General features: G+C 39.4%; 1 protein-coding gene across 1 annotated transcript in view; it reads right to left on the bottom strand.

The window, feature by feature from the left end:
• Nucleotides 1-13,517, bottom strand: part of PLAA (phospholipase A2 activating protein) — a 43,079-nt gene that overhangs the window by 23,246 nt on the left and 6,316 nt on the right. Inside the window, exons 2-4 of the mRNA XM_017520167.2 lie at nucleotides 7,569-7,762; nucleotides 1,048-1,148; nucleotides 840-960 (exon numbers count right to left, since the gene is read on the bottom strand). Coding sequence (XP_017375656.1) covers nucleotides 840-960; nucleotides 1,048-1,148; nucleotides 7,569-7,762 — 416 coding nt within the window. The remainder of the gene's footprint in view (nucleotides 1-839; nucleotides 961-1,047; nucleotides 1,149-7,568; nucleotides 7,763-13,517) is intronic.

Raw genomic sequence — 13,517 nt, 5'->3', positions numbered from 1 at the left:
GCCTCCCAAATAGCTGAGATTACAAGTGTGTGTCACCACATCTGGCTAATTCTTTTGTATTTTTAAAAGAGATAGGGTTTCACCATGTTGGCCAGGCTGGTCTCGAACTCTTGGCCCCAAGTGATCCACCCGCCTCAGTCTCCCAAACGACTGGGATTACAGGTGTGAGTCACCACGCCCGGCCAAAAGATACTTTTATCTGTATAAAGGGACTTCCTGCATATTATCCTGGGTAGTTACCAACTTTTAAGGAGAAAATTCAAAAAGAGAGGGAAAACAACAACAATTAAAATTCACAGTAAAAATTTAAGTACCCTACAAATAAATCAGTGATATTACTTTTAGACAGCATATGCATCAGTATAGGCATTATTTAACAGCTGGGGTTTAAAGAGAATACTCCCATAAACCAGAACATAAACAAAGCCTGAAATTCGTTATAAACAATGCACTTCAATATAAAGGCAGTAATAATACTTTTTTCCATATATGAAGATAACACTGCTGACTGACCATCAGTAAAGCTTATGATTAGAAGTTTCAGGCTATTAAAATGACAACCAGTATTAAAATGACAACCAAAAATTGCATACATATATAGAGAAGCACATACACATATTACAGCTTATCAGACAGCTATTTATCAGGCTACACCTGGCTGTTTTATGAGCGGTCTCATTATATCTTTTTAAAAGGTATTAGATACTAACTCGTCAGAAATAATAGCTTAAATATACTAATGTTTTTCAAATATTTTCATGCTTTTAAACTTCTGAGAAAAGAAAATCTGAGCAAATAAAAAGCAAGGATATTATAAAACTTGTCTACTCTGATCTTACCTGAAAAAGTCCTCTCGCATCTTCCAGCCTTCCACAGTTTAATAGTCTTGTCAGCTGATCCAGTCAACATTAAGCCCTGTTCAGGTAAGATCTTTACCGCCCACACTGCAGCTGTATGGCCCTGTGAGTAAAACGGGTATCAATTTAAGTTGCCACAGAATCATTAAATTTAATTATTCTTTAGAATATTTACACAGAACCACTGTACCTGTAAGGTCATCATGCACTTGTCATTCAGCCAGACTTTAGCAGTGGTGTCCCATGAACCACTAAGTAATGTCCCAAATTTTCCAGATGATAGACTACAAACTAAGGAAAAAACATCATTAGGTAACACATTTTCATATAGAAAAAAGCTCAACAATGAAAGTTACCAAAGCTTTCCAATTTTAAAAAACACTTTCAAGTGGCTAACTAAGGCTTAATTCAGCAGCGACACATAAGAGTACAGTAGTCAAGAGCAGACTCTGGTGCCAGATTGCCTGGGCGCAAGGCCTACCTGTGCCACTTACAAGCCACATAACTGCAGAGATATTACTCAAACTCAGAGTCCTTGTCTGTAAAATGAGGGAGCAGAACTTAAGTGAGCTACACAATCCTTCCAGCTTTAACAAATCATAAAAGGGAGGTAACGTAAATGATTTTGAAACACTGTTTATATAAATATTTAAGGTTGCTTTCATTAAAATGACCAAAAAACCTGTAGCCAAGCTCAATGTCCAACAGTAATGATATGGTTAATTAAATGTCTTACCTTCTTAATGTAGAATTATGCAGGCTAAAAATTACAAATATGAAAAATTATGCCAGGCACAATGGCTCAAACCTGTAATCCCAGCACTTTGGGGGACCAAGGCAGGCAGATTGCTGAGCTCAGGAGTTCGAGACCAGCCTGGGCAATGTCGCGAGACCTTGTCTCTACTAAAAATATAAAAAAATAAGCCAGGCCAGTGCCTGTAGTCCCAGCACTTTGGGAGGCCGAAGTGGGTAGATCACAGGGTCAGAAGTTCAAGATCAGCCTGGCCAATATGGTGAAACCCTGTCTTTATGAAAAACACAAAAATCAGCCAGGCATGGTGACGGACATCTGTAGTACCAGCTACTTGGGAAGCTGAGGCAGGAGAATGGCATGAACCCAGGAGGTGTAGGTTGCCGTGAGCCAAGATCGCACCACTGCACTATAGCCTGGGCAACAGAGCGAGACTCCATCTCAAACGAACAAACAAAAAAACAGCTGGGCATGGTGGTATGCGCCTCTAGTCCCAGCTACTTGGAAGGCTGAGGTGGGAGGATTGCTTAAGCACATGGTGCAGAAGTTGCAGTGAGCTGTGATCACATACCACTGTACTTCAGCCTGGGTAACACAGCAAAATCCTCTCTTTAAAAAAAAAAGAAAGAGGCTGGGCATGGTGGCTTACCCCTGTAATCCCAGCACTTTGGGAGCCCGAGGCAGGCGGATCACAAGGTCAAGAGATCGGGACCAACCTGGCCAACATGGTGAAACCCCATCTCTACTAAAAATACAAAAATTAGCTGGGCGTGGTGGTGTGCGCCTGTAGTCCCAGCTACTCAGGAGGCTGAGGCAGGAGAATTGTCTGAACCCAGGAGGTGGAGGTTGCAGTGAGCTGAAATTGCACCACTGCACTCGAGCCTGGCGCCTGGCGACAGAGCGAGACTGTCTCAAAACAAAACAAAACAAAACAAAACAAAAAAAGAAAAGAAAAGAAAAATTAGCCAGGTGGAGTGGTTCATGCCTGTGATCCTAGCATTTTGATTGAGCTCAGGAGTTTGAGACCAGCCTAGGCAATACAGTGAGACCCTGTCTGTAACACACACACAAAATTTTTTTTGAGACTGTCACCTAGGCCAGAGTGCAGTCGTACGATCTTGGCTCACTGCAACCTCCACCTCCTGGGTTCAAGCGATTCTCTTGCCTCAGCCTCCCGAGTAGCTGGGATTACAGGCACCCGCCACTAAGTTTTTTTTTTTTAGTAGAGATGGGATTTTACCATGTTGGCCAGGCTGGTCTCAAACTCCTGACCTTGTGATTTGCCCGCCTCGGCCTCCCAAAGTGTTGGGATTACAGGCATGAGCCACTACGCCCAGCCTTAAAACAAAATTTTAAAATCAGGGATGGTGGCACAAGCCTGTAGTCCCAGTGAAAGGATCACTTGAGCCTGGGAGGTCAAGGCTGCAGTGAGCTATGATAGCACAACTGAATTCTGGTATGGGCACCAAAGTAAGACCCTCTCTCAAAAGAAAAAAGAAAAAATATCTTAGGAAAGAAGAATATACTTGGGGGTCAAAGCACAGCCATAAAGAACAATGGATTGGGAAACCCTCTTCCTTGACCAGAAGGAAGCAATCACAAAAGTCTCTCTACCCTGAGTTGAGATAGCCTCTAATTTAGATTTCCGAATGGCTCTAGATTAAAAACTCTTGTCTTGCAATGCTTCCTCTTCTGAGTAAGAGTGTTTGCTCTGATTATCCTATTCCTTTTCCATAACTATATATTGGGTATGTGTGACAGCTTACTTCTGAGCATCACTTCCCTGATGTTCAGAATACTTAGCATCACTCAGGAGACTTTCGAATTGTTTGATGAAGCTGAATACTTGATGACCAGAAAACATGCTGTGGTAATGCTCCCTCTGTGGACACATGGGAGGATGGTACTTTCTTCCTCCATTTGAAGTTAGGCACAGCCATGATACTTGCATTAGTCAATAGACAAAATGGTAGCTGACATTTTCAGTCAGACACGTTTTTGGTGGTTTTTTTAACTGATTTTTTAAAATCCACCACTATTGTGACACTCAAGGAAGGCAAATGCTTTTAAAAGCCAGTGCCTTATTAACCATGTTGTCCTTTGACTGCTGCAACTACTATTGAAGTACGTGTGGAGAGAAAGCCCCATCAGCCTGCATCCCTGAGAAAATCAGATGAACAGAGTCCCTTTATTAATTCATGTTGAACATGTAGGGTAACTGAGAAATGCTCATATGTTACATCACTGAGATCTTAATAGTTGAAACTTGGGTGCTCTTTATATTCTTCCACAGACCAGCATAATATAATTGAATAAAATACCATTTCCCAGTAAAAGAAAAAAAATAGGGCTTCTTGGCAAAAGTGCCGGTTTCAGGTACAGAATATACAAATTGAACCTAGAACATTCTGTAATATTAGAAACCAAGGAAGACTAGTGAAGGACTTATGAAAAGGTCATAGGAGTCAATTTAAAGAGGTTTCCAATGGTGAGATATGGAGCAATTTGAGAAATGAAAAGATATTCAGAAAACAGCTCCTTCTAGTAAATAAGACGGAAGAAGGGTCAAGGCAAGCATTTATTCTGTCTTTTCGATATAAAAGTCCCACATGGTAACCAGAATTAATGTGGAAAGATCTATACAAAAAAGTATTGGTGATCAAATGCAGAAATATTAGAATTACAGTACAATTATTTTGTAAACCTTAATAAAATATTGAATCTAGGCAATGATTATCAGTAGCTGCTAAAAATGACGACTGTGCAAGGCTGATGAGAGGTTTAGAATGAATGAATGATACAATACTTGAACCCACTGATTTTTTTTTTTTTTTTGAGACAGAGTCTCGAAGTGTCACCCAGGCAGGAGTGTAGTGGCGTAATCTCGGCTCACTGCAACCTCTGCCTCCCAGGTTCAAGCGATTCTCCTGCCTCCTGAGTAGCTGGGATTACAGGCGCCCGCCACCACACCCAGCTAATTTTTGTATTTTTGGTAGAGACGGGGTTTCACCATCTTGGCTAGGCTGATCTCAAACTCCTGACCTGTAATTCGCCTGCCTCGGCCTCCCAAAGTGCTGGGATTATAGGCCTGAGCCAACACACCCAGCCCCTCTAATCAATCTTAATATCCCAAAAAGATACTGTGTGCTTCCTGATGTGATACAACAGAAAATACAGAATACCACCTATACTGTTGCCAAAAACTTGAATCTGAACCTGATAAAGCTTCTAGATCTATTTAACAGCTTACAAGAAATATAGGTGAGTAAAGAACATACATTAAAGGAAACAAGCAAGCTTTAACCAGTAAAATTCAGATTGTGGGAAATTCTATAGCTAAAATAATCTGGTTTCAAACAGCAAGGAAAAAAGAAAGAAACTGACAGATTGAAAGATGTGGGGCTGGCCATGGTAGCTCATGCCTGTAATCCCAGTACTTTGGGAGGCTGAGGCAGGCGGATCACCAGAGGTCAGGAGTTTGAGACCAGCCTGGACATCACGGCGAAACCCTGTCTCTACTAAAAATATAAAAAAATTAGCCAGGCGTGGTGATGGGCACCTGTAATCACAGCTACTTGGGAGGCTAAGGCAGGAGAACCTCTTGAACTCGGGAAGCGGAGGCTGCAGTGAGCCAAAATTGTGCCACTGCACTTCAGCCCGGGTGACAGAGCGAGACTCCGTCTCCAAATAATAAAAAAAAAAGAAAAATGTGGACCTTATTTGGGTCACAAGGGTCACAATTCAAATAAACTATAAAAAAAGATTAATGAGACAACCGGGTAAATTGGAACATTCTTTGGATAGTTGATAAAAAATTAGTTTTTGTTTTGTTTTAGGTGTGATAATATTGTAGTTATTTTTTAGAAGGAGAGGGAGAGAGAGCTTATCTTTTAGAAAGCCTGGCAAACTAATGCTGGTGAGCCACCTGTATTTATATACTTAACAAACTAAGAATGGTTTTTATGTGTTTAAGTAATTGAGAGAAAAAGAAGCAAAAGACAATCTTCTAATATGTGAAAATTATATGAAATTAGAATTTCAGTGTTCACAAAAACAGACATACTCATTCATTTACTGTCTATGGCTGCTTTGGACTACGGTGACAGAGTTGAGCAGTTATAACAGCAACCATATGACCTAAAAGATTAAAATGTATTTACTATCTGATCCTTTATAGAAAAAATTTGCCAACCCCTATTTTAGAGCCACAAAATGAAGGATGTATTTATAAATGAAATAGTAGAATATCAGAAATTTTAAAATAATGTAGCAGAAGGGGAAGATGAAACAAAAATATGATGTCTCAACTTTTGTATATATTTGATTTCCATAATAAAATATAAAAAATCTTTATCACTCTGTATTGAAGATTTCTCACACAAATACACATACATGCACACAAACATTTTAAAAATTCTTTTTGTTTTTGGTTGGGCATGGTGGCTCATGCCTGTAATCCCAGTACTTTGGGAGACTGAGGCAGGCAGATCACCTGAGGTCAGGAGTTCGAGACCAGCCTGGCCAACATGGTGAAATCCTGTCTCTATACTAAAGACACAAACACAAAAATGAGCTGGGCATGGTGGTGGGCCCCTGTAATCCCAGCTACTCTAGAGGCTGAGGCAGGAGAATTGCTTGAACCCGGGAGGCAGAGGCTGCAGTAAGCTGAGATTGTACCACTACATGCCAGCCTAGCAACACAGCGCGACTCTGTCTCAATAAACAAATAAATAAATAAATAAATAAATAAAAATAAAAAAATTATTTTTGTTTTAAGAGACAGGATCTTACTCTATCCACCCAGGTTGGAGTACAGTGGTATGATCGCAGCTCACTGCAGCCTCCAACTCCTGGGCTAAAGCAATCTTCTCACCTCAACCTCCTGAGTAGCTGGGACCACCATATCCACCATGTCCAACTAATGTTTTAAATTTTTGTAGAGATGGGATATTGCTATGTTGCTCAGGCTGGTCTCAAACCCCTTGCCTCTTGCAATCCTCCCATCTTGGCCTCCCAAAGTATTGGGAATACACGTATGAGCCATGATGCCAGACATATTATACAAATTCTTTAAAGGAATTAAGTTTAAAGCGTTTATGAAACATGTTCCAACTATTTCATTTATATTTTTTAAAAAGTACACTTACTGCACTGATTAAGCATGTCATTTTACAATAAAGAACTGTTAAGCCACACAGAAATCCAGAATTGTCACAGAATCAGGAATATATACAAATCACAGAAAATAATATTCAAATGTATTAAATACTTTTCAATAATAATACCAGAGCCCTGAACACATTCCTTCTGGGTCTTTATTAGTTTTCCTGAGTAAATGTATTCATTGTATAAAATAGTTAAAAAACAAAGTCATAAAGTATATTAAAATTATACAGCTTTTTTAAAAAAATTACTGAACATTTTATTTACTTATTATTTTTTTGAGACAGTCTCCACTCTGTCACCCAGGCTGGAGTGCAGTGGCACAATCTCAGCTCATTGTAACCTCTTCCTGCTGGGTTCTGGCGAATCTTGTGCTTCAGTCTCCTGAGTAGCTGGGATTACCGGTTTGTACCACCATATCTGGATAATTTTTGAATGTTTAGTAGAGACAGTGTTTCACCATATTGTCCAGGCTGGTCTCGAACTCCTGGCCTCAAGTGATCTGCTTGCCTCAGCCTCACAAAGTGCTGGGATTACAGGTGTGAGCCATCACTCCCAGCCAATAACTGAACACATTACTTTTTACATAATATAAGTGTATCAACCTTTACTGATGACAACAAATTTCTAACAGAATTTACAGAACTAAGATAACTCAAAAGGGTCTCCAATACCAAGCCACAGCTATAGGTAAAACAAAATCTAATAAAAGCTTGAGAAACTGGGTATGTAAATTTTACTCTCAAAGGGATAAAACTTCTTCAAATACAAAAATACCAAAGTGTTATTATACTCACCAGTATTTTTGTGGCCTTTTAGAATATACAGTGGCATTGGACTGTCCAGTGAGAAAATGCATATATTGTGGTCATTTCCACCAGTGGCAATTAGTCCATGAGGGTAGATGTCACTTGAGGGTATGATGCATACACAAGATACAAAATTGGAATGGCCACTCATACAGTGCATTTCTGTAAAGCCCCTGTTTGGACTGGAAAAACAATATAATTAACAGATATATATTTGTACCCTGACTTAGCCTAGGACATAAACTGTCAAAGCACTCATTTTCATGTAGTTTCTAGACCAAACTTTAGAGTACATACTATCTTAAAAATCCATTATTTTAAATTCAACCTTACATAATTCATATGACCTACTATAGACTCATACGAACTACTATATTAGATTAAGAGAAGTTTGGTTAGTGTTTCATTGGTAAGACTACAAGGACCCATTAACATAGAGAACAAGGGAAAAAGAGAGTGCAAGAAATGTCATGACTGGATTTTTCTCAATCTCCATCTTCACTTCTACAAATTTTTTGACTGTTACCCTAAGAAATCCCTGGTTAAATGAAACATACATGAAATTAAAATAATGAAATTTCTTATCAAGACATCCTAAATATAGTGAGGACTTTTTCACATTATGAAGCATTGACTTAGTGCCCAGTAGTATAGTACAGTATGTGTTTCTACATAGCTAGAAAAGGGGTGTCCAACCTTTTGGCCTCCGTGGGCCACACTGGAAGAATTGTCTTAAGCCATGAATAAAGTATACTAACACTAATGATAGCTGATAAGCTAAAACAAACAAACAAAGAAAACACCACCTAATACAGAAATATATGAATGGCTACAGTATATTATATAATATATAATGTTATATATAATTATATATATATCAATGGACACAATATGTTAATAATTGCCTTGTGATTAAAATGATTACCAGTTTGTTATATATATCAATCACTTTGCTTCACTGCCTTACTGAACAAGTTCAAACATTATTATTTACTATGTGGAAAGCAGTAAGTTAGCTACTGAGAGGGATAAAAAGAATGATATCCCTAACTCAGCTAAACCAAAGACTTTGCAGTCTAGTTGAGGGAGATAAGACAAGTACACATAAAGAGTTAAGACTCCCAGATAAGACTTAAACTCATCTATTTTTACTTCCTTCCCAAATCCCACTAAAAACAATAGTTAAATAGTTACGTTTTTAAATAAAAGTTAATTAAACCCACAAGTCCAAGGAGATTGAAAAAAAAAAAAAAAAAAAAAAGACATGAATATAACTTTGAATATTTAAAGCTTACAGAAAAGTAGTAAGGGCCTTAGGAGACCTGAGTTCTAAGCAGGGAGCAGGAAAACCAAAGAACCAGTTTACCAACAAATCCCTAACAGACTCAAGAACTGGAGAAAATTCTAGAAAGTCAGTAGAGTAAGAAGCACCAGGCACCTGTCTTCCCACCTAGACAACAATGCACTGGCAGAAGCTATCTGATGTAACTATTATGAAACTCTGCAGTCAATTGAAAGCTTGCAACTTCCAGGGTAAGGCTTGGGTTGTAAATTGAGGTTAATTTTGATGAATGCCTCTCCTGGCACAGTATCAGTCACCCACACCTCACCCTTCTAGTCCCATGGCAGGCAGCCACGCATCTGTTCCCGGAGAACCTTGCTCCCAGTTGCAGGCACTAGGGTTGGAAAAAAGGATGCTGTCCTCCAAGTTATCAGACGTCTGTTCTCTGGCCACTGATTGCTGCTTTGATCACAGAGCAATAACAAAGAGACAAGTAGCCATTGTTGTTGCACCTCCCCGCATCGTTGCAAGCCTCTACCTCTTGAGCTGAAGTGACTTCCAACAGAATTTAAAAGGCTGATGCCCATTCCCTTAATACCTTCATTTTCCTCCTCTGGGAACCAGATGATAAAGACAAAGATATTCAAAAGGAACTACATATATGTAAAAATTTTGAAAGTTAAAAGTGTTTTTCCTGCACGCCCAGGGAAAAGCACAGGCTCAGAAAAGACCTGAGAAGACTACTAAGTTTATACCTTCGGCTGACATTTGGGACAAAAACACCCTACCACAAAAAAAGATAATACACAAAAACATAACAAAAACCAGCAAACCCTGGAAAAGAGGAAAAATATGATTTCTAGAGTTATATTATTAGATTCAATGTTCACTTTCATCAACAACAAAAAAACCACAAGTCATACAAATAAACAGAAAAGTATGGCCCATTCAAAGGAAAAATTAAGTCAATAGACGCTGTCCCTGAAACAGGCCTGATCACAGATCTACTAGACAAAGACTTAAAAACAACTGTTTCAAACATGCTCAAAGAACTAAAGGGAGATGGGGAAAGTCAAGAAAATTATGTATGAAGACAATTGAAGTATCAATAAAGAGGTAGAAAACCTATAATGAAACCAAAAAGAAATTATGAAGATGAAAGGTACAAGAACTGAAATGAAATTATTCACTAGACAACATGAAGACAGATTCAAGCAAGCAGAATAATCAATCAGCAAACCTGAACATAGGACAGTAAAAATTATCAAGTTTGAAGAACACAAAAAAAAGACTGAAAAAAACAACGCAAGAGCTTAAGGACTTGTGGAACAACATGAAGTAGACCAACATACAGATTGTGGCAGTCCTAGAGAGAAGGGTAGAGAGAGAAAGGAACAGAGAGATATCTGAAGAAATAATGGCTGGAAACATCCCAAATTTGATGAAAGACATGTATATAAACCTCCAAAGAAGCTCAACAAACTGCAAGAAGATAAAGAGACCCAGACCAAGTACATTAATTTCAAACTTAAGAAAGACAGATACAAAGAATCTTGAAAGCCAGCAAGAAAGAAGTGACTTATCACATACAAGGGATCCTCAATAATATAATCAGTAGATTTCTTACCAAAACTTTGGAGGTCAAGCTGGGTGCAGTGGCACACACCTGTAGTCCCAGCACCTCAGGAGACTAAGATAGGAGAACTGCTTGAGCACAGGAGTTGAAAGCTGCAGAGCGCTGTGACCAAATTCATGAATAGCCTTCCAGCCTGGTCAACGTAGCAAAATCCCATCTTGAATTTTTTTTTTTTTGGAGAATTAGCTAAGTGTGATGGTGCATACTTGTAGTTCCAGCTACTTGGGAGGCTGAAACAAGAGGATCTTTTGAGCCTGGGAGTTTGAGGCTTAAGTGAGCTAAGATTGGACCACTGTACTCCTGTCTGGGCCAACAGAGTAAGACAGGGTCAACAGAATAAGATAGCACTTATTTTATTTTTTTTTTAAATTGCATTTTAGGTTTTGGGGTACATGTGAAGGACATGCAAAATTGTTGCATAGGTACACACATGGCAGTGTGATGTGCTGCCTTCCTCCCCTTCAACTATATCTGGCATTTCCCCCCATGCTATCTCTCCACAACTCCCCACCCCTCACTGTCCCTCCCCTATTTCCCCCCAACAGGCCTCAGTGTGTGATGCTCCCATCCCTGTGTCCATGTGTTCTCATTGTTCAACACCCACCTATGAGTGAGAACATACGGTGTTTGATTTTCTGTTCTTGTGTCAGTTTGCTGAGAATGATGGTTTCCAGGTTCATCCATGTTCCTACAAAGGACACGAACTCATTGTTTTTGATGGCTGCATGGTATTCCAGGGTGTATATGTGCCACATTTTCCCTGTCCAGTCTATCATCGATGGGCATTTGGGTTGGTTCCGGGTCTTTGCTATTGTAAACAGAAGACAGCACTTCTTCAAAAAAAAAAAAAATTTTTTTTTAAAGTGACGGAGTTTGTTGCCGCCAGACCTCCCTGTAAGAAATGCTTAAAGGAGCCTTCTTGCATACTGAAATGAAAACACACTTGACAGAACTGAAGCAGTATCAAGAAATAAAGATCTCAGCCGGGTGTGGTGGCTCACCCCTGTAATCCCTGCATTTTGACAGGCCAAGGCGGGTAGATCACCTGAGGTCAGGAGTTCAAGACCAGCCTGGCCAACATGGTGAAACCCCACCTCTACTAAAAATACAAAAGCAGCCGGGTGTGGTGGCGCGCATCTGTAATCCCAGCTACTCGGGAGGCTGAGGCAGGAGAATTGCTTGAACCCAGGAGGCGGAGGTTGCAGTGAGCCAAGACCGTGCCATTGCACTCCAAGAGCCTGGGCAACAAGAACAAACTCGGTCAAAAAAAAAAAAAGAAAGAAAGAGAGAAAGAAAGAAAGGAAAGAAAGGAAGAAAAGAAAGAAAGAAAAAGAAAGAAAGATAATAATGGTAAATACAACTAGTAATACTATGATAGTGGTTTATAACTCTACTTTTGATATCTATATCATTTAAGAAACATTTCATTTAAAAGAAAAACAATTGGCCTAAAGGCTGATATTGTAACTTTGGTTTGTAACTCCAAATGTTTTCTGCATAATTTGAGAGACTAACACATTTGAAATAATCATTACTTTATGACTTTTGGGCAGAGTATATACAGATGTAATTCTGTGACACCAACAAACAAAAGGGGTGAGGATGGAGCTATAAAGGAGAATTCTTGTATGTTATTGAAGTTAAATATATACATTCAAATTAGAGGGTTACAACTTTAGGATAGTAAATGTAATCCCCACAGTAAACACACACAAGAAGTTAATAGAATATACACAAAAGAAATAGGTAAGGAATTTAAACATTTCCTTAAAAAATAAATCAGGCCAGGCACGATGGCTCAGGCCTATAATCCCAGCACTTTGGGAGGCTGAGGCAGGTGGATCACAAGGTCAAGAGATCAAGACCATCCTGGTCAACATGGTGAAACCCCGTCTCTACTAAAAATACAAAAATTAGCTGGGCATGGTGGCGCAGCCTGTCGTCCCAGCTACTCAGGAGGCTGAGGCAGAATTGCTTGAACCCAGGAGGCAGAGGTTACCGTGAGCTGAGATCGCGCCATTGCACTCCAGCCTGGGTAACAAGAGCAAAACTCCGTCTCAAAATAAAAAAAATAAATATATCAACGAGGCCCAGAACAGTGGTTTATACCTATAATCCCAGCACTTTGGAAGGCTAAGGCGGGTGGATCACAAGATCAGGAGTTTGAGACCAGCTTGACCAATATGGAGAAATCCAGTCTCTACTAAAAATACAAAATTAGCGGGGCGTGCTGGTGGCGCCAGGCTGTAATCCCAGCTACTCAGGAGGCTGAGGCAGGAGAATCACTTGAAGCTGGGAGTCAGAGGTGGCAGTGAGCTGAGATTGTGCCACTGCACTCTAGCCTGGGTGACAGAGTGAGAGTCTGTCTCAAAACAAACAAACAAACAAAAATAAATAAATAAACAAACTAAATACAAAAGAAGACTAGTGCAGGAGATGAGGGACAAAGAAAAGTTTAAGGCATATAGAAAACAGCAAAATGGTATCCATGATTACTTTAAATGTAAATGAATTAAACTCTCCAATCAAAAGACAGAGATTGGCAGAAACAATTTTAAAAAATATAATCCAACTAGGTGCTGTTTATAAGACACTCACTTTAGATCCAAAGACACAAATATACTAAAAGTGATAGGATGAAACAGGATATTTCATGCAAACAGCAACAAAAGAAAGTAGGAGTAGCTATACTAACATTAGATAAAATTGACCTTAAAACAGTAAGAAAAAGAAGCATATCATATATTAATAAAAAGTTCAGTACAACAAGAAGAGATAACAATTATAAATGTTTATGCACGTAATATATAAAACAAAAACTGACATAATTGGAGTAATATATAGCTAGTTCTGGCCGGGCGCGGTGGCTCAAGCCTGTAATCCCAGCACTGTGGGAGGCGGAGGCGGGTGGATCACGAGGTCAAGAGATCGAGACCATCCTGGTCAACATGGTGAAACCCCGTCTCTACTAAAAATACAAAAAATTAGCTGGGCATGGTGGTGCGTGCCTGTAATCCCA

The sequence above is a fragment of the Cebus imitator genome, unplaced genomic scaffold (genome assembly GCF_001604975.1).
Source record: "Cebus imitator isolate Cc_AM_T3 unplaced genomic scaffold, Cebus_imitator-1.0 Scaffold809, whole genome shotgun sequence".
NCBI lineage: Eukaryota > Metazoa > Chordata > Mammalia > Primates > Cebidae > Cebus > Cebus imitator.
This window is presented reverse-complemented; position numbering and strand designations above follow the sequence as displayed.